This window comes from Nothobranchius furzeri, chromosome 10, assembly GCF_043380555.1.
Source record: "Nothobranchius furzeri strain GRZ-AD chromosome 10, NfurGRZ-RIMD1, whole genome shotgun sequence".
Taxonomy (NCBI): Eukaryota; Metazoa; Chordata; class Actinopteri; order Cyprinodontiformes; family Nothobranchiidae; genus Nothobranchius; species Nothobranchius furzeri.
The window spans coordinates 40000080-40022202 of record NC_091750.1 but is presented as its reverse complement, the minus strand read 5'-3'; the positions used below and the strand labels follow the sequence as shown (position 1 = coordinate 40022202).

General features: G+C 44.3%; 1 protein-coding gene across 3 annotated transcripts in view; it reads left to right on the top strand.

The window, feature by feature from the left end:
- fras1 (Fraser extracellular matrix complex subunit 1) overlaps positions 1-22123 on the top strand; it is a 232789-nt gene that overhangs the window by 24248 nt on the left and 186418 nt on the right. Inside the window, exon 1 of one of the 3 annotated variants that reach the window (XM_054730402.2) lies at positions 20397-20519. The exons of the other annotated variants lie outside the window; for them this stretch is intronic. Within the exon in view, the coding sequence (XP_054586377.1) occupies positions 20472-20519 (48 nt within the window). The 5' untranslated portion in view covers positions 20397-20471. Of the gene's footprint in view, positions 1-20396; positions 20520-22123 lie in introns of those variants that run through there. 3 annotated transcript variants of the gene reach the window in all.

Sequence of the window (22123 nt, the reverse complement as noted above, 5' to 3'; positions counted from 1 at the left end):
TTATCCTTCTTATGCAAAGCAAAATTAGTCCCGTTATCTACTAAACACCTCCAAACTTCTGGGAGGGACAAACTGTAGAACACAAAGATTAAATTCACAACATAACGTGCTCTCCCAAACCGGGTGGGCGTTTACCAGATTCAGGCGCGTTGCAAGATTTTCAGAAGTGTGGGGGATGTGTCTGTGCCTAAAATAATTTCATGTTATTCATCTTGTTAGTTTAATTTCCATAATAGCGGAGCAGGTGCGAATTTTAGACGCGTCACGCATGTCTCCGTTTTAAACATGTTTAAACTGTTCAGAATACAAATCCAGGCTCTGTCTCGTTAGATTGGTGTAACTAAAGTTTGTACTGAATGAAACTTTACATTAAACCATGTTGAAAAGAAAAGGATCCCATTAAATTGTTTCCCCCTCATTTACAGTCACTGAGTACAGCGCAGTGCGCGTGGCTCTGGGGTTAATCAAGTTTAGTTGTTTCTCTTTGCAACAATCTTCACAAGAAGGCAAAACAGTTAAATGGCAGGTTACAGATATTTCCTTTTGACTATTTATTTTGACAGATAAACTCAAGGATGTTGGTTGTTTTGAAAGAATTACCCCGACGCACACTGATGCACACACAGATGAGCTGACATTTTAATCGTTACGCACATCGCGGAGGTAACTAAATCAATCAAATGAATCCCATCAGAACATCAGAGCTTTATACTGGACATGTGCTCAGCGCGGATCGGAGCGCACACGGTGGACAGTGAGCTGAAGGTCTGTAGAGGGGTTCGCAGCGCAGTGCAGAACCACAGCGCATGCGGCAAGATTTCCTCCCACTGAAACGGTCTGGAAACCCGGTCTCTCTGAGGGATGTGTCACTTGGAAAAATGTTCTCTGATTATGAAACTTTGGCTGAACAGCGCTTGTTCCCGTCTCTAATATGGAGACGCATGACGCATCCAGTCTGAGGCAGAATAGCCTCTTCAGCTCAGAAAGCACCTGTAGAGACATTTGATCACGCACAAAGTTTATGTGGAGCAGAAGCGGTCGGGCCACGGCAGGTGAAATGTTCTTTCTCTATTTGCTCTGCTCTTGTCTGGGCCGCCTAATGGCTGTGATGCACATTTTACGCATTTGGAGAGGTGGGCTGGATGCTTTGCTTTTACTGGAAGATGGATTTTTATTTTATTTTTTTTCAAAAATGTCGCAGATTTTGCCCCATGAATAACCGTAAAAACGGCTGGTGTACATGTACCCTTATGAAAGAGTCCTACGTTGAGAGGTAAATATTAGAAATGCAGGTAATGCATTCTGGTGCCTATAAATGAAAAATGAATGAAAAGTAAATTGGGAGTTTTTACTTCTTATTTTAGAAATAAAAATGACGGAAAAAATTTATGACGTCTTTTTAAACGAAATTTTCTAGCGTGACCTGCCTGCTTCACTTAAGTCACTGCTTATTAAGGCCCGTCCTCATCAGAGCACTGGTCTGGACCAACCAGGAGGCCGGAGCTGTAGCGAGAGGTTTGGGCGGCGTCCATGACCCAGTCCAAGGATGTGCAGGCCACAGAGAGCTTGTTGTCCTTGTCGCTTCCTCTGATGCATCCATGGAAAAGCTCGGATCAGTGCCAGAAAGTCGTCGATCCTGTCTGTGTGGGAGAGCTTTCACAGGCTGATTCCTGATGAAGAGCCAGCAGGGGTACCGCAGCATCCTCACCGTGACTTTGAGCGCCGCCTGCGGATGGCAGGAGTAATAAATAGTCTTCAGTGGAGGTGGTTGCTTCTGAGGCTGCAGATGGACATGGGGATTCATGACTTCAGCAGATTACGTCTCAGACGGCAGGCCTCACTGCGTGGAAACTCGAATTTCAGCCGAAGGAACCAAACACACTAATAGGCCTGTCATCTGCTCTCGGGTCAGGTCTTTGTGAAGGCGACCCCTGGAAGGCTCTCGGTGTCACGCTTCAGCTCACACCAACAGCTCCAGGTTTTATTGGGTGTAACCATGGTAACAGCAGGGCAACAACGGAGCGTGATGCTGTAACTGCGGTCAGACTGCTGGTAGATTAGTGGGTGAAAGGTCACGGAGAGGCAGTCCAGGAATAGTCAGAAATAAAGAATGAGTAAATAATGAAAGCATGAATTACAGTTTTTTTTCATGAAGATGAAATATTTTTGGTATTTGAGGACTTTTAGATGCAGTTTATGATGATTGGATCATTCGCAGAAGGCTAGCGTTCATAAATAAAGGTTTCCTTTTTTGTAATTTCATCACGTTTGACTTCTAATCCAACAGAAATGAGATTATCTTAATGTTTTGTTTCCCTTAATAAGGTGTGGATCAGATCCTGAAGATAGACATCTGGAGGACTTATCAGGGCTGTGAGAAAGTACCGCCGTTATCCAACCCTGGATTGGTTGTTCAGCTCCTCCAGACTCGGTTATTATTATGAAATATTGAACCGAAGAACCCGTTTAGACGAAGACTCGGCCGTTTTCCACTGGATGGAAATGTTCCAGTGTGTCTAATAAGGAGAGATCTCTTACCTCCTTGTAGAAATGAGCAAGGAAGCTTCGTTTCCCTTCTGCTGGTCTGAATCGACACCTTTACGGGTTTTTGGAGGACTTTGAGGTGCAGCTCAGGACTGCTCTTCTTACATGGAGTCCCACAGAGAACAGTCTGAGGCCCTCTACACTTTTCCTTATCCCTGCTTCCCCTAGGAAGCACCGGTTTCTCTCTGTCAAGGGATCCCTGTTACCGCGTGACACTGTTGCCATGACGATCTGAGTGCTTGGATGTCTCTTTAAATGTTAGTGAGAGAAATAATGGTAACCACTCAGATAGTTCATATGAAGAGTAAACCACTAACTCTGGGGGTTGAGACGGTAACGAGTTTAAATCTGTGACGTTGACTTCAGTCCCACTGTTACCTTTGAACCCTCGCCTGTTTTAGTTTGAATCCTAAGTGTGTAGGTTTATCTTTTATGCGTGCTGGTTCGTGTTGGGTCTGTGGTGCTTAACCTACCATCAGTTCTCTTCAAGCAGGATTATTTTTCCTACCAAAGCTGATTCTGGATCTCAGGTGGAGGTTTGGGTCTTCAGAGACGAGTCGTCTCCTCCTTCCAGGAAAACAACAAATCTCTTTTAGACTCATGACGAGAGTCAGGGAAAGGTTTTTCCTCCGGGCCGAATCCCGGCGGGTTTAAAGGGTTCGTCTGGTTGACTCAGGACAATGATGAAGATCTGACCCGGCTCTTTTGTGAAAACATGGCACCGATGGAGAAAAGCAGGTTGGTGTGAACACGGATGCTGACTCTTTACCATCAGATGTAAAGATGAAGAACAGTTCTGCAGCCTATGAAAGAAATCCGAGACTGAAATTATTCATGTTTCCCTCCAAAGTCAGGAGTTCTCTCTGCTTTTCGGACAAATTAATGGCATTTGTGTCAAATCATGAAGGTAAATTAGTTTTCACGTGTCTGATTGGACTGATCTCCTTCAGGTGCTTTTACTTCTTGCTCTTCTTCAAGCTTTAATTGCACATTTCTTGTTCCACGTTCTCTAAGGAGAACCAAAGAACTGCAGGGCAGGAAGTTTTGAAGCTCCTATGACTTAGTTATGACCCTGAGGCTGCTGCTTCTCTTGTGAATCAGCTCTAAGAGGTCAGAAAAGCAGGATCTTCTCTGACGGGACGGTAATTAGCTGTCTGAGGGCTCATCGGTAACAACCAGAAATGCCGTGTCAGCTTTTAGAGAACACTGATCTGCATTGAGAACCAGAGGATCTGTGTTCTGAGTTCCAGTAACACCTAAACCACCTGAAGCAGGCGGAGACGTGAAACAGGAGCTGGTTTTGTTTGTTCGGAGTGGCTCAGCTCTAAAACAGGCTTCATCTGCATCCGTGTACCCTTCAGCGTTCCTCCAGCGTTCCTTCGTCATCAGTGTGGAATTGTGGAATAGAATAGAAATGCAGTGGCAGTAAAAATAAAGCACCTTAAATACGTTCAGAACTACTAATAAACTATGAATTTCACCATTCAAGCAGAAACGAAACCCACCCAACCGTCAGGCTCATGTCCTCATGTTGCCTGCAGCCGGCACATCCTGCTCTGCTGCAGCTGCTAGGAGAGGACTGGGCGGCCTGTCAGTGCTTTGGGACAAGCCCTCAGCAGCGCCCGTTGCCCATCAGAGGGACCAGTGGCGCCTCCGTCGGTGCGCCCCAGGGCAGCTGTGGCTACATGGTAGCTCATCACCACCAGGGTGTGAATGGGTGAATGACTGATTGTGTTGTGAAGTGCCTTGGGGGGGGGGGGGGGGGGGGGGGGGGCGTAGAACCCTAAGAAAATGCTATACATACAGACCATTTACTATAAAATTTCATCTGTGTTTGTTTGTCTTTTATGGTTTAATTTGTTTGACTTGCTTGTTTTTATTCAAATAAATGTAATTTCAGCTCGAATCCCGGTAAAATAATCCAGTCTAGCCCTCGTGCTGCAATGGTTTTGTGTTTTTTCTTCGTGTAATTGTGATCTCAGGAGGACAAAAGGTGTTTGGGAACGAGGTCGGGCTGACAGCGGTGGAGGAGAGCTCTGAATCAGGTCTTTGTGCTTCCACAGAGATGCCACCGTATCCACAAACACGCCTTTGTCCAGCCGTGTTTGTGTCCATGTTGGTTTTAGTGACTCGGCTTGTCGGCCGGGTCAGCCTGAAGCTCCTGCGACTCACAAACACACAACAGCATCTCAGGGTGGCTGTTTCCGAGGCACTGATGGACAGAGAGAATTTACGTTGTTTACACAGACAGCAGCCAATCGGGGGGGTCTCCTCGTCCCTCAGGATTGGAGAATGGGGGAGGAAGCCAGGTCCTGAAGAAGAGCTCCATTGCTGCTGAAGTCTTAATTATTTGGATGGTTTATTCATCTGATTAAATGTTGCTGCAGCCTAAAAACTCAAGCTAATTTCCTCTTTCCACTCAAGTGGCTTGGTTAACCTGGAATGCTTCAGACAGGAAGCAGTTGTCACCACTTCCTGTCTGAAGGACGTAAGGTGGAGTTTTCTGCATGAATTCAGGGGCGAGTGCGTGGCGGTTCGAACACCGAACTCCCGTTGAGCGTCCTGTTGTGCAGCCGCGTGCGTCTGCTGCACCTAACAGCAGTTCACCATCAGCTGCATCTGTTTGTGTTCATCTGTCCGAATAAGAGGGACGATCCACCCAAAACTCAAATGTTGTCCTAAAGTAGTCAAAAATGGCTTCCTTCAGTCAGTCGGATGGTTAGGTCACCGAGCAGAACTGGGATCACTACTGAGTGATTTTAGGACTTTGTTTACTCATAATGCTAGATGGTGTTTTATGCTAAGCTAACGCTAAAGGAGTACAGCGGGGTCAGGAGAACGACTGGGCTGGGTAAAATAGTCATTTCGCACTTATCTAACTGGGGAATGTTTCAACAACCTAAATGTCGTTCTTAGGTGGAACATCCTTTTGAGGAGTCGTTAGCTGGTGTTTCTAACGCTGCCTTGTTCTACCCTCTGCTTTGATGCTATTGGTCCAGCGGTCCGACACAGCGGCTGATGTAACTGAGAGGTCCCAGCTGTTGGACTTCTGGTCTGCTTTAGTGACTTCTGCAGCACGAAGGAAAAGTCGTTTGGGCCCCCGCACCCTCACTCATTCATTCAAACTACAGCATGTAGCTAATGCTAATGCTAATATAAATTGTAAGTCGCTTTGGATGCATGTTTTACATCATGAACACAGCTGATTTGTTTAGTTGGGAGATGAATCGCTCCTGTAGACACTAGGGAAGGCTGGGAGACGTTTCAGCTGTTAAAGTGTTAAAAAGATCAACATGGTTTTAGTTCTCCAGACACTAGGGGGCGCTAAAAGCAAGTAAAACTGGCTGGTGTCCTTTAACACCAGGGCCCTCATGCACCAACCGTACTTGCAAACAGATCTGTGCGTAGGAACTAACGTACACATTGTGTGGCATTCATCTGTGTGGAAACGTTCCTAAACATCAGGAAACTTCAGACCATGTGTAGGAACAGCATCTAGTAGAACGAGGGAACCTCCACACCAAAGGTCTCAGTCATCCACACGTGTTCCTCATCCACTAAATATTTTACCTGTTAAATAAATATTTCTGTGGAAAATCAGTAGAGTCACATAAGTGGTGCTAAACGCCCGACAGGAATCTGACTTTGTAGAACGAATGTCGTGCTTTTGTAACCACAGTAGTCACTCTTCCTATTTGTATGATGTTCTCAACTTTTTAATGAATTAATATTATTTTGAATTGAATTAAACTTTATTATATGTGTGTCGTCGTGAAACTCGTCGTGATTCTGCTTGAGACGCGTTAGATAAAAGAACGTTTCTATATTAGTAAGGATCTGTCAGCTCCTCTCTGGAGGAAACGCGTCTCTGTGAGCGCGCTGACAGCAGATCCGTCTGGAGCGGTGATGGGATTTGAGACTCTCTGTGGAGCGACAGGTAAACCGCACAAATCCGATTCCAGTCCATGTTCTACTTTACAGCTACCAGAACCTCCTCTGCTCCCCGACCACACGCACTTTGCCAAGGTAACCAGACGGAAGACTCAGAATGGGCTACACTCTTGGACAACTTTCCAAGTAAATCTAACTGCAAACAGAACGATTCCTTAAATGTAAAAGACAACCCGTCACTCTCATACATAATATTAACTTTTCTTATTTATTCCTGATGGGAACCTCTCCTCTGTCCCGACCGCATTTAAAAACCGTTACTTGCTCGGTTCTTATGCGCTTCGGCAGAAATTGTCTCGATCTCGCGGTCAAAAAAAAGTTTTTTTTGGGGTAAAAACCCAGGATGATGTAGTGTGACCATTTAGTTGTTATTACTATTATTATTGTTGTTGTTGTTGTTGTTATTATTACTGTTGTTGTTGATGTTATTATTACTGTTATTACTGTTGTTGTTGTTGTTTTTTATCAGTTATTATTACTTATTGTTGCTGTTTTTATTATTACTGATATTGTTGTTGTTATTATTACTGTTATTACTATTATTGTTGTTATTATTACTGTTTTTGTTGTTTTTATTATCACTGTTACTGCTATTATTATCGTTGTTGTTGTTATTACTATTATTGTTATTGTTGTTGTTATTATTACTGTTGTTGTTGATGTTATTATTACTGTTATTACTATTGTTGTTGTTATTATCACTGTTATTACTTATTGTTGTTATTTTATTATTACTGTTATTGTTGTTTTTGTTATTATTATTACTGTTATTGCTATTCTTATCATTGTTGTTGTTGTTGTTATTGTTGTTGCTGTTATTATTATTACTGTTATTACTATTGTTGTTGTTATTATCACGGTTATTATTACTTATTTTTGTTGTTTTTATTATTACTGTTGTTGTGATTATTAATCAATGAATAATTTGTAAGCTTTTACTTACTTTTTGGATTCTTCAATAAAATTCGTAAATATGGAAATATTTACCGATTTTATTATGTAATTAGGATATCCGGAGATATCCACGGGGCACCACCCCTTTTACAGGGGAACAATGAATCCACAACCTCTTATCAGTCTGTCTTAAAGTTAGTAAAATTTGTTTACAAGCAGCAGTCATAAATTCATATCACACAAACAAATTCACTTGAGACAAAATTTTAATTGGCAATACATTTATTAACTAATATATTCACTTCAGCTCCTTCTAAAGTGTTTAGCCAATCAATATTAACCAACGGATTTTATCAAATGAATAACAAGTAACTAAACAATGGAATGATAATGTGAAATAATCTGAGGGGGTGTCACTCAAGATGGAGGTAGTTTTGAAACTAAATGGCTGACTCCTTTGTTTGAGGGAGCAAGGACCCGACCGGTTACGTGGGATGTGTGTGTCCTCCCAAACACTGGAAACCAAAATGTGTGAGTGTGTGTGTGCGGGTGTCCCCCCAAAAACGGAAAACCAAAATGTGTGTGCATGTGTGTGTGTGTGTGTGTGTGTGGGGGGGGCAACTTGCACTTTAAACTTCCGAAGCACGTTCAATCACAGTAAAACTTAAACAAAACTTCAAAACCGCTTCACATCGATCAATAAACAAAACAAAAGTTCACTCAAAGGCAAATTAAATATCTAAATATTTGTTAATGCTGTGGCCACAGCTTAACAACCTAGATATTACAATGAAAGAAAAGATCTTACTCTTAAGATGATCCGATGGCGTTTTTGGTACGGAGAAGAGAGACCGTTTTTCTATTTTGAAGCAGATCACGCGGTTGAACGCTTCTTCTGAACTATAAGAGAACGGGAAGAGAAAGAGAGAGAGAAAACTTTGAACGAGCGAACAGCGAGGCGTCCCTCAGTGTTCAATCGGCATTCTCCGTTGCTTCCAGTAGCTCGGTGTTCCCTCCACTTCAGCGTCCAGGCCTCGTGCACACGCTGTCCGGAGCCGTAGCAAACGAGTGCGTCTTCACGCCAGTTGAACTGAACAAAAGACGAGTTAGTTTTCGTTTTGCGCTGAGTTTTATAACTTTCAGCGGGCGGACCCTGGGAGTTCAGAGGGTCCGGTTTCGCTTTGGTGACGTCATCACGCTGGTTCCGGGTGCAAAGAACCATGGGAAATGAAGTTGTTGCTGGCGCTGATTTTTAATATGCCTTTTATTCACGCTCCAGGGCGTTTTTGGCATAGTCTTTTGGAGAAATTACTGCATAGTAATTTTCTCATGAGGGCAGACCCTCAACACTGTTGTTGTTGATGTTATTATTATTATTATTACTGTTATTATTTTTATTGTTGTTGTTGTTGCTGTTATTATCACTGTTATTATTACTTATTGTTGTTTTTATTATCAGTGTTATTAGTATTAATATTGTTGTTGTTATTGTGGTTGTTTGTATTTTCTAAGTCATGCATCCCACTGTCACCTCTTGGGCTCTGGGTTAGGCTTTGGTGTTGGTGAATGTGAGCGTGTGTGACAACTCTGGGACGGGTTTGGGCCACATGAAACTACGGTGTGAATGATTGGAGACAAAAATCAGAACAAGATGTTCTGAAAAAGATCATTTGTGTTTTTGTCTCTGCAGCTCAGTGAGTTTTGGGCTTCAGAGATCTCCTTGTGCATGGATCTTGTATCGTGTGTGCTGGTGCTCATGCCTAATGGAGAATAAAACCGTTATCGTTTCCCTCTTCACCTCGCCCGGTGGAAGAGATCATTCCTCCCTTTGCTTCTGTTAGTTTTCATCTTTTTCAACTCACGCTGTTCTTTTCATCTTCAGGCTGATTTTATTTCTCAGCTGAAGTTGAAAGAGGCTTTCAACCTTTAGAGCTTGTTTTTGAAGTTGAGGATTATGTTGGAAAGACAAATCTTATCTTATCAGTTTCATTTCGGTGATACCGGCCTCAGGTCAAGAGCGGGATATTCTTTTCCGAGCTGGCTCCGGCGTGGAGCTTTACAGCTGTAAGACCTCATTTACAGCAGGAAGAAAGCGCTTCGGTTGAGTGTAAAAAAGATGGAAATGGGTTGTCAGACCTGTTTAAGGAATGTTGAAAAATGTGATGGTGTAGGATGAACCTGACCACTGGATCAGACCTGTTTGGGTTTAAAAGTCTGGCTTTTGTAAAAATCTTTCTACGTGACATGGAACAAATTGCACTGTTTTCCAGGGCGTAAGGAAAACGAGTGGCTGTCAGAAGGGGGCATGTGCTGCAGTCTGAGTGATGATTCATCCAAAACAGAGGAGATCAATTTCCTTTTGAGACACCAGGCTGAGCAAGCACACAAAACACCCGTCGAACTGGAATCCATATCGCCTTCAGGACGGGATTTTAGAGCCATTAATAAGAAAGATCTAGCATCAAAACATGACATTGTTTCTCATGTTTGACATTGCAGTCGGATCCGATCGGAGCAGCTCGTCCGTGACTGAACTCCTAATGAATGAATGAGTGGATGAGACCTTGTGAGGAAATGCTCGTAAAAACATCTGCATCGCTTTTAGCTTTTAGAGCTTCGTAGTTAAATGCAGCTTTGAGAAGCAGAGAGCTGCGGAAAGTCCGAGTTCACCGGATGTTCCGGTTTTCGGCTACCCTCCAGACTCGGCACACGGGCTATGAATGTGCTGCAGCAGGTGGTGACTCGTGAACGCTCCAGTGCAGAAGTCATCTTTGTAAAATAACAAGAGCCGTGTGTTTGTCTCGCGTAAAAGCAGACGTTCTGATGAGATTTTTATTTGACTTTGATAACGTTGAATGGAGCCTGGTGAAAGCCAGATGGAAAACTAGTTCAACTTGTGAATCTATAATCTTAACCCGTACCCAAAGCCACCAGGCTAAAGGTCAAAGGTCACAGATCATCTGCTGCTGTGGCCCCCAGACTCTGGACCTCTTTCCCCTGAACCTGAGATCAGTGGACTCAGTGGTCTCCGTTAAAAAAGAAGATCTCCAACATTAGATTAGCCATTCATTCCTCTAACCCAGGGGTGCCCAATCCTGGTCCTGGAGGGCCGGTATCCAGCACGTTTTAGTGGTTTTCCTGCTCCAACACACTTGATTCAGTGGTTGAATCACCTGTGCAGCAGCTCATCAGGCTCTGCAGAAGCCTGTTAATCACCTGCTGATTGAAAACCAACAGTTAAAACCAAAACATGTTGGACACCGGTCCCCCAGGACCAGGATTGGGCACCCCTGCTCTAACCCAATCAACACAACCAGACCACTGACAACACAGCAACAACCTGGCCAGAACACCAACTTTCACCCTGATTAGTACTAAAACACTGAATGACACAGTAAAGACCATTCCTTACCTGCTGTCTGGACAGCCTGCCTACAAACTTGCCAGTTTTAATGAATCATATTAATGTTCACTCAAAAATGTAAAACACAATAAAAATTATACAATTAATGAGTAAAGAACTAATCAGAATAAAAAAGAAATGTTTCTGCTTCTCACCATAAAAAAAGGTATTTCCATAGTTGTTTTGTGAACACAGCAACAGGTGAATTAAACAAAAATATGTTTTAATTAATTTGGAAATAACAATTTAAATAACTGAAATGTTTGTGTTTGCACATTTAGAGTTAAGCGTTTTGGATACGTACTGTTTTTATTTATTTATTTTTCAATAAAAACGAATAAAGGAGCAATACACCTCCACAGGCTAACCTCTCCCCAGGGTATCCGCGGGTCCTTAAAAAGTCTTAAAAAGTCTTAAAAAGTCTTAAATTTGCTTTTCAAAATTTAAGGCCTTAAAAATCCTTAAAAATGACAAATAATCCTTAAAGGGCAAGTCACCCCCAAACCAACTTTTTTTTGCTGATAAACGGCATGAACGAGTGTCTAATCGTGCTGCAGACATGTGTAATCAATAATTTGGAACCAGTGCATTTTAGTAAAATTTTAAATGTTCTGCCTAAAACTGTCAGTGTTGCGCCATCATCAGGTAAAAACTCTGCACTGTATTTGAATTTAAATCTGCCACCGCTATTTGCTAAGAGGTATGCTATGATGTAAACTGGTACATTATGATGTCACAATGCCATTGTAAGCCTGTATGTTTGTGTATTTGTTAGCAGCTCCGCCCTCTCGGTCTGCCAGGCAACAGTATTTGTTGCATTTTTCAAACATTAAGTGGGAGTGAAGTAAGTCTCTTGTAGGGGGTGACTTGCTCTTTAAATACAGTTTCCAAAGGTCTTAAATTACCAAAGGCCCACTAAACAAGATTCTTTTATTTCGATAAAAATTTTGTGAATTTCTAGTCCGTGTTCAGGATTTTTTGTGTGTGATGTTGGCGTAAGCGGAACCGTACACACTCAGTTGGTTGTGAAAGGGGGCTATTTTTAGATGAGCACATTAGCTGGTTAAGCTAGGCTAGGGGGAGCTTGCGCCATGGAGAAGTTTAATGGCAACTGGATGGCTAATCCCATGTTCGCGATGTGGTTAGCACCGGTTCCAGGCAATAGCTGGAAATGATAGCTTAAATTTAATATTGAAAATAGCTTAAGTTTGGTCAAAGTGGCTTTAAAAAGGTCTTAAAAAGTCTTAAATTTGGCTCCCTTAAACCTGCAGATACCCTGTCTCCCAGAGTTACCACAAGGACCAATTTGGTGTGCCACCCCCACAATGTCTCTGAACCTGTCTGGCCACCCTTATCAAAATGTTCTGAAGGCGCCCCTGCATGGGTTTATGAAGCTGCTCCCAATGATGTGAAACACGAACGGTCAGAAAAGCAAACTAATTTACATGAAACTTATTTTTCATGGCTTGTCTGAGCTGAGCTCCACAGGATGAGCAAACAGACACTCGTTGGTTTAACCCAAAACTTTTGGCACCAGAACTATTTCCTTTGGTTTTCTGACCTGCAGGATTTTTAGGCTGCTTCAGATGTAAACATAATAAAGTCCTTTATGTAAATTATAAGCATAGTTTTGCTGCTACTGATGATAATAATGATAGTTGTGATGGTGTTTGTGTTAAACTCGGATCTCTAAGGCTCTCTGATCTTTGACCTTGTTGTTTTTCTCTGCTTCTCTGCTATAAGAAATGCAGTTTTCACGAGTAGGAGGACTAATTTATTGAAGTTTTGCAGCATTCTCCATTTCTACCCACCAAAGATTCTGAAACAAAGGAAACTGCTGGGTGGAGATGAGTGTCTTATCTAGTATTGATTTAGTAGGTCTGAAGGAGAGTTTTTGGCCTCAGTAAACCATTTCTGCTAATGATTTACACATTTCACATAACTTGTGCTGCCGTGGCTCCAGGAAGCAGCTTTGCTGCTCCAACGGCCCCGGGGGTGAACCTAAGAGCGGCTGTGATTGTGTGCATCGGTCTGATGCGGACCGAGCTCTGACACCGGTCATACAGGGACCTAACAGCCCGTATCAGAGGGCCTGGTACCCCATACTCCCGGAGTACCCCCCCACAGGGCCCCCAGAGGGACGCGGTCAAACACCTTCTCCAAATCCACAGAACACACGTAGACTGGTTGGGCAAATTCCCACACACCCTCCAGGATCCCCCTAAGGGTATAGAGCTGGTCCAGTGTTCCACGGCCAGGACGAAAACCACATTGCTCCTCCTGAATCTGAGGTTCAACAATCCGACAGACCCTCCTCTCCAGAACCCTGAATAGACCTTACCAGGAAGGCTGAGGAGTGTGATCCCCCTGTAGTTGGAACACCACATCCGTTTTGGTGGCCTGAGGATCAGGTCTCTGCTTTTTGCAGATGATGTGGTCCTGTTGGCTTCATCAGAACGTGATCCTCAGCTTTCGCTGGAGCGGTTCGCAGCCGAGTGTGAAGCAGCTGAGATGAGAATCAGCTCCTCTAAATCTGAGACCACGGTCTTCATTCGAAAAGGGTAGAATGCCTTCTCCGGGTCAGGGATGAGGTTCTGCCTCAAGTGGAGGAGTTTAAGTATCTCGGGGGCGTGAGATCGATAGGCGGATTGGTGCTGCATCTGCATTGATGCGGGCGTTGTACCGGTCTGTCGTGGTGAAGAGAGAGCTGAGTCAGAAGGCGAAGCTCTCGATTTACCGGTCGATCTACGTTCCTACCCTCGCCTATGGTCATGAGCTTTGGGTAGTGACAGAAAGAACGAGATCACGGATACAAGCGGCTGGAATGAGTTTTCTCCGCAGAGTGGCTGGGCTCTCCCTTAGAGATAGGGTGAGAAGCTCGGTCATTCGGGAGGGGCTCGGAGTAGACCCGCTGCTCCTCCACATTGAAAGGAGCCAGTTGAGGTGGCTCGGGCATCTGGTCAGCATGCCTCCTGGACGCCTCCCTTGTGAGGTTTTCCAGGCACGTCCAACCGGGAGGAGACCTAAAGGTAGATTCCCCCGGAGGAGCTGGCCCAAGTGGCTGGGGAGAGGGAAGTCTGGGCCTCTCACCTTAGGCTACTGTTGCAACCCCCCCCCCCCCCCCCCCCCCCGACTCTGGAAAAGCGGATGAAAATCGAAGATTTTTTTCCCTCTGGACAAAAAGTAACTACTGGTAATATTGTGGATGATAGGATGTGAGCCTGGTTTCACCTCTGGTTTTTCAGAATAAAACTTTATTTCTGGTTCTGAGTCAGACCCTGGATGAAGCCGGCGGCGCTCTGCTGGCTCCATCCCGAGTTAGTCCTGATCCTCCCGACTGTTCCAGCTGCGGAGCTTCCTATTGTTTAGAAACTCTGGAGCTGTTTTGTTTGGTGAGTTCAGTTTTATGAAACGCTGTTCGTTGGGTTCTCCTTTAAAAACCAATGAAAAGAACCAGAGAAGCAGCTTGATGACCTCTGCATCACAAAGGAGTTCCTGCCCTCTAGCCTGTGTGTTAATTTATAATCTTGTTTGGATTAAACACAGCTGCGATAATTAAAGGCTGGGATTGTTTTGTGTAAATCATGAAACTGTCATCAGCTGGAAGAATGCCGAGACGAAACCGATCATATAAATTCTTCCGTGGCAGAAGAGGACGAGCTCGGCTTGCCGCATCATGTTTGGTGCTTCCGTCCAGAATTCAGCAGCAGCAGAAATCATCACAGCGGCTGTCTGCTAGTGGCTCTGACGGCTCTGCACGCGTCGCTCAGCCCTGTGAGTTTTTTAAGCCTCATATTCGGTTGCGGAACGAAGGCTAAAGCAGCATCTGTGTTCCCCACGTGGCGCCTCGCCTGACTGCAGCTGCTTTTTTTACTCCGCGCCTGGAGAGGCTTTGCCACCAAAATAATCAGAGGAACAGAGACTGAGCAGTCCTCACACAGCTTTACTAAATATGGACAGAGCTGTGTGAGAGCCATAAACACCTGCCCAGGACCGGTTCTGCTGCGCCAGTGCGCCTCTTCCACACTAAAGCAGCGTTTCAACAGAGAAAAGCTGCAGAGCAGCCGATGAGGAGGGAGTCTGAGGTGCAGAAACACAAGAAAACTGCTGCTCTTCTGCTTCAAATGAGAGAAACCGGAACCTATCTCAGTCCCAAAACACATCACCGTACCCTGCAGGCCAAAGAGAATCCCCCCTACAGAAGGAATGTAGAGTGATGTTGTGAAAACCCCCGGGGTTGGCCTGGCACCGTCTAGGGGTGGATGCGTCCTCCATCACCCACAGAGCCTCCCACACCACAGTGTGCCCCGTCATCCAGCAGGTCATCGGCTGCAGGTCGGGGGGGGGGGAGCGTGCCTTCTCCCATGCAGCCCCCAGACTCTGGGGCACCGCCCCTCCATGTGCGTTTGACTCAGTCTGTCAGCAGGTTCAAGTCTTCAAACACTCCTAATTCCCTCCGTGACCCTCTTTCTGAAACTTTTCTTAACTGAGATTTTATGATTCTGCAGCTCACTTTTGAACACTTTGCACCATCTTGTCCAATCCAATCCAATTTTATTTATAGAGCGCATTCACAAGGCATTACAACCAAACAAGGCGCTGTACACTAAAAATGTTAGTTAATTAAACCGGCGGTATACAAACATGTCGAACACAGATAAAAGATAAAAAGGAAATACAGCAAAATTCCCAAAACTAACAGCTAAAAATCAATAAGACACAGGGAGAATAAAAAATTAGCATAGCATAGCATAGCATAGCATAGTTTATTTATATAGCACATTTAAAATGCAGCATGGGAGCTGCCCAAAGTGCTGCACAGGCTAAAACAAAACACACCCATTACAAGGAGCTAAAACTAAGGATAAAATCTCAATTAAAAGCAGAGAAAACATGAATAATAAGAACACATTAAAACAATGACACAATAAAACACTAAAACGAGTCACTGTCTAAAAGCCAAAGTGTAAAAGTGGGTCTTTAAACGAGATTTAAAAACCGCCAGAGATGGAGCCTGCCGAACTCCAATGAAAAACATTTTAAAAAGAACCTCAATAGTACGGAAGTTGATATCGTAAAGTCCATTTTTAAACAGTGCAGATGTAAGTGAGGTTCATAATTATGTGGTATAAGCTAGGTTGAAGTAGTGAGTTTTCAAGCGTGATTTTAAAATGCTAGCTGTTGGTGCTTGCCTCACTAGCAGTGGTAATGCGTTCCACAGCTTCGGTGCACAGACAGAGAAAGCCCTTTCTCCACGGCTTTTTAAACGTGCATTCGGAACAGCTAGGAGGAGCTTATCTTCAGACCTGAGAGCACGCGGCGGGTTGTAGCGTATTTGGTTTTACAGAGTTCAGTTTAAGTTACTGACTTTTGTATTTAAATCGCTAAACAACCTGGCACCTCCCTGTCTCTCTGACCTGCTCACTCCATATGTACCCACGCGCACGTTGAGGTCGGCTGACCTTTTGCTGCTGTGCACGTCGTGGGTGCGATACAAATCGCGGGGTGAACGAGCATTTGTGCATGCTGCCCCAAAGCTGTGGAACTCGTTGCCCATTGGAGTTCGGCAGGCTCCGCCACTGGCGGTTTTTAAATCTCGCTTAAAGACCCACTTTTACCATTTGGCTTTTAGACAGGGACTCGTTTTAGTGTTTTATTCTTAGTATTCCTCGTGTTTTGTCTGCTTTTGACTGGTATGTTTATCTTCTGTTTTAGTCCCTTAGAATGGTCGTGTTTTGTTTTAGCCTGTGCAGCACTTTGGGCAGCTCCCATGCTGCGTTTTAAACGTGCTATATAAATAAACTATGGTATGGTAATTGTGCTATTTCACATGGTTTTTATCACTCGCTGCGTTGTTTTTACCTTGGATAGTGCTGTTACCTTTGACCTGTTCTCCTGTTCTGGAGGAATTTTGTCCTCGATTATTTATTTAACCTGATTTCCATGTTTTGACTTGGTTTTGCTGATACGTTCGAGCATGTGGCTCTTTGGCGCTTTGGTTAGCTGCCATGCTATTTTTAAAGGTGGTTTATAAGTAAATAGTTATGGTATGGTATGTTTTAGTTGTTTCCCTGCTCCAACACACCTGATTATTATCAGTAGGTGATTAACAGACTTCTTGAGAGCCTGATGACCGGGTGATTCAGCCATTGAATTAGGTGTGTTTGAGCAGGGAAACAACTAAAACATGCTAGACAGCTCTAGACCATCTGTTATCATTTGGTCAAAGAGGTTCCATCACGCCGGGGTTCTGCTGCTGGACGCTCGCTCCGGGCCCAGTCACAAGCTTTCTCTCTACTTGGCTGCAGGGCGATGCGGTGTCATGGTCTGGGCTTTGTTTGGCTGCTTCTGTAAGCGTCTGCTTTGTTTCTGCTCAACGCTGCTCTGATTTATGTCCTCCGGTTTGACTTTCTGCTGCTGGTGAGCTGATGTCGGCAGCCTCGCGGGAACAGAACCGTGTGTTTAACAGTTAGGACCAGTCCTGGACCTGGGATGAACCAGCAAGTATATTTATCTGAGCAGGAACACGTCTAAAACATGCAGGGAAAAAATCCAATGCTTTCTTTTCTTCACCAAAGTTTTACTCGACATTCGGGGAGTTGTCTTTGTCCTTTCGTGACGTCGACCTGCTTCCACAGACTTGGTGACTCCAGAGTGTTCTGTAACGACACGGTTGCTAGGCCCGCCATGCCTCGTCCTCATCTTAATTGCATCTGTCGGATCCGTTTCACGATAACTTCTGCAAAATAATTACCCAGCACTAAGCCCACTGGGGAGGCGGGAGCACACAGCATCCGTGGCTCTGTCTGCTGGCTGGCTTCCCTCATCAAAGACCTTTTGGAGCACCAGGTTTCAGACGGAAGCAGAAGTCCTAGTTTTCTGTGTGGAGGTATCTGATCTGCAGCTGAAGGCATCAGAAAATGCTTTTGCCGTCTTTCATTCAGCACATCTCATCAAATGTAGTTCTGATCGTTCATATCAGTGCACAGCAAGATTTATTTGACTAGAAAACCTGGGGGTGGATCGGCAGCAATTCTTTTATCTCAGCATCTGATTTAGCTCCCAAAGGTCAGAAGAGCCATGATGATGATCGCTGCTGATGCAGGAGTTTATGCGGAGAGTTTCCCTGGGAAGACGCCAGGTTTGGTTTGTGTTTGAGCTCATCTGTGTATGAACATGACTCCGGCTCAGCAGAGCAGTAAGACACATTCAAATGATCCACCAGGGACTCGCAGAGGACATTAAACTTCCTGATAAAGAGAACCCATCCAGGAGAAAATGAGAAAAATATAAACATCAAAAAGGCGTGGGGGACCTTTTACCGAGGAATAAAATCCCAGCTAGTCCCAACGCGGAAAACAGGAAGTACATTAGAAAGAAGAGCAGGAGTGGAGCACAGGGAAGGGCTTGACACTAAGAGTTAGAAAAACAATTTAAAAACTTTATCATGAAACACCATAAATCCTCTGACCTCATCGATCAGCTGATCAGTTTTCTCTTCGGGTGGGGGTTGGGTTCACGAGCAGAACAGAAAATCTCTTTTAGGCCAAAAACACAACAAATAAATAAAGTGTGATTGCTGAGAACAAACTTGTGTGCAGGTGATGCAAACAATTTTAGAGGAACCGAGTGTTCAGAAAGTCCCCGGTTAAAGTAAAAGTTACTTAGTTGCATTTTTGTCAGTGTAAGGATGGCTAAATCTAAGTAGTGCATAATCACAACGCAGGTTCACAACACGCTCGTACACACACACACACACACACACACACACACACACACACACACACACACTGCAGCATGTTAGAATCATGTGAATGACTAATTTAACTACATTGAACTGCTTTTGTAATAATTTAATCTCTTATTCTGGAGTAAAATAAAGAAACAAGCTAAATCATCACAAATCTGCGGAATCAAGAAGCATCTTCTGAGTTCAAACAGGGATGGAGCACAATGTTTACACCTGAACAGTACCAGGATGTTTTCACTCAAAGAGGCCTGCAGGTCTTCTGTTTTATGAGCAAAGCGCTGATAATCCGCTTGTTATGAGCTATAAACGTTATTTTGCCGCTTCCGTGCGGAGCGGTAGGGAAACACGTTTCAAACACGGAACCGAGTCTGGTTACTGAACCGAGCAGAATTCTGATGACGTCACACCGGTGCGCTAAAGTGCGGGTTCCAACCCACAGGAGAGGAGGGAGAGAGGACGTAAACAGCGAGTGGATCACAGAGACTGAACTGATGTTGTTGAGCAAAACTGCAGTAAAAATGTCTGTTTGTCCTCATTATCTAAGGTGTACCCACCTCCCCCCCCCCCCCCCCCACCCCCACCCCCGTCTAGACGCGGCGCTCAAGCAATATTTTTAATTCATTAAGCTAATATTTATTTTTAATCAGTAACGGATATGATTTAAAATATAGCGAATTACAATTCTTTTAAAAAACATACTCTAGTAAAACTACAGATTTTCAAAACGACTTAAAAAGTATTACACAAAAAAGCTACTCAATTACAGTAAAGTAATTAGTTACTTTCCACCTCTGCTCACTTGTAAACAAGATGCTTAATCTCAAGTGGTTTTATATCCTTAAATATAAGTCAATAACTAAATAAATGAAAACAAATTAAATTATGCGCATATTTAATTGATAATTATGCAAATTTAGAGTGGCACACACGTTTTTTGCTTATTTTTTCACCATCGTAAAACGGATTGCTTAGAAAACCAAAGAGTACATCTCCCACCGTCGAGCCGCTCGTTTTGATGTATAACTTGGGAGGGTGCACGTGTTAACGTCCACAGAAGAAGAATAAAGGTGATCAGGAGCACAACATAAAGGGCCCTGCCAGCGTCTGCGTGTGCTCTATATGACGTCATCAAAGGCTCGTCAGTCAGTAGTAGACTCCACAGCTCACTGTTAACACACGTGTGACAGAGCTCTCATGAGAATCGTCGCGTTTTTGACTTTCTCTCTCAAACACAAGAATATTTACACAAAGACCCAGAAATGCCTGGAAACAACGTCTCTAGTGAAACAAAACCGTCTTGGTATGCAAGGGCGTAGGAACCGGGGGGGACGGGTGGGACGTGTCCCCTCCAATATTGGACAAACGCGCATTTGTCCCCCCCAATAACATGGAGAAGAAAAAGATTGATTTTGAAATATTTGGCTCGCGAGCTTTTATTTTGAAAGACACCGCGGACTTCTCTCCGACACAGCCCCTCCCCTCAGGGAGTTAGCTGGCTGAGTGATGGAGCAGGACCCTTCTCGGAGTTGGAGCCAGGGTAGACACAGGTGTCAGAGAGACGGAAGCAGCTCAGCAAGTTCTTCTCATGGGCAAAAAAATAAAGAAAGGAATTGTGAGTTGGTAATAATTTAGTCCAAGAGTATAATTGTATTTCTGGTCAGACGCTAAAATGGCTGACTAGCGTAAACATCTTGCTAGTTAGCGTTAAACATTAAACAACACTACTAGTCAACAAAAAATGGCGAATTTAACAGTAACAGACAAAAACCATTTGACACGAAATAAATAAAAAAAGTAGAATCTCCACATAAAAATGGAGTTTGTAAGTGTGATTGTTGCTTGTTTGTGACATTCTCATCACATTTCATTTTTAAACCTTATTCATGTCACTTTTTTTCATATAAGAGACCAGAGGAAGTTCAGCAGGAAATGATGAAGAAGGTGAGACAGCTGACCACCAGACCTGCTGAGGTGCAGGTAGGTGCTACAGTGGAGTGAGATTTTAGATGGTTGATGATGAGAGGAAGATTCGAGCATGATAACAAGTGAGCACGACTAAATAATACTATAACAACCATGATTTTAATATTGCACTAGTCGTCCAACAGTATTTTTACTCCTTATTCCTGGCCACTGTTTTTTTTTATTAGAGATCAGATGAAGTTCAGCAGGAACCAGTTGAGGGTGAGACAGGGAGAGCCAGACCTGCTGAGAGTGAGACAGGGAGAGCCAGACCTGCTGAGGGTGAGACAGGGAGCGCCAGACCTGCTGAGGGTGAGACAGGCAGCGCCAGATCTGCTGAGGGCGAGACAGGGAGCGCCAGACCTGCTGAGGGTGAGACAGGGAGCGCCAGACCTGCTGAGAGTGAGACAGGGAGCACCAGACCTGCTGAGGGCGAGACAGACAGCACCAGATCTGCTGAGGGCGAGACAGGGAGCGCCAGACCTGCTGAGGGTGAGACAGGGAGCACCAGACCTGCTGAGGGCGAGACAGGCAGCGCCAGATCTGCTGAGGGCGAGACAGGGAGCGCCAGACCTGCTGAGGGTGAGACAGGGAGCGCCAGACCTGCTGAGAGTGAGACAGGGAGCACCAGACCTGCTGAGGGCGAGACAGGCAGCACCAGACCTGCTGAGGGCGAGACAGGCAGCACCAGATCTGCTGAGGGCGAGACAGGGAGCGCCAGACCTGCTGAGGGTGAGACAGGGAGCACCAGACCTGCTGAGGGCGAGACAGGCAGCGCCAGATCTGCTGAGGGCGAGACAGGGAGCGCCAGACCTGCTGAGGGTGAGACAGGGAGCGCCAGACCTGCTGAGAGTGAGACAGGGAGCACCAGACCTGCTGAGGGCGAGACAGGCAGCACCAGACCTGCTGAGGGTGAGACAGGGAGCGCCAGACCTGCTGAGGGTGAGACAGGGAGCGCCAGACCTGCTGAGGGTGAGACAGGGAGCGCCAGACCTGCTGAGGTGCAGGTAGGTGCTACAGTGAAGAATGAGATGGTTTTAGGTTACTGATAAGAGGAAGATTTGAATGTAATAATTAGTGAACACAGTTAAATATATGTAATTCCATAACAAGTAGGACTGGGCAGTATGGTTTAAGAATAAATTACATTCTGTATACACTCCCTTAGAAATATCAGAAAAATAAGTGTTAAACTCTGCTTTCTGGTGCATTTAGACTGCAATTTTGGCCACTGTTTGTTTCTTTTGTCCATCTGAAAATTAACGTAGTTCCAGCTGTTGTTGTAAGTGAATTATTTCTTTTTTCATTCTGTCAGAAACAAACAGATTGTTCTGATTGATGGTCAGCATTGTTGGCTGATGTAGTTTAAAATATTCTGATGAGTCAGATCAATTCAGACTGAATATTCACAGCTTTAGTCTTGTATTAAATCTGTTTACACATCTCTACCCATAGGAATAAGATAATATGTCCTACATTCATATTATTAAAATATATCCTACATTCATATTATTAAAATATATCCTACATTCATATTATTAAATAAAAATAAAACACTACTGACACATAAACAGCTTTTTTATAATTAAAACGTCCACGTTGGCCGGTAATCACCTGGA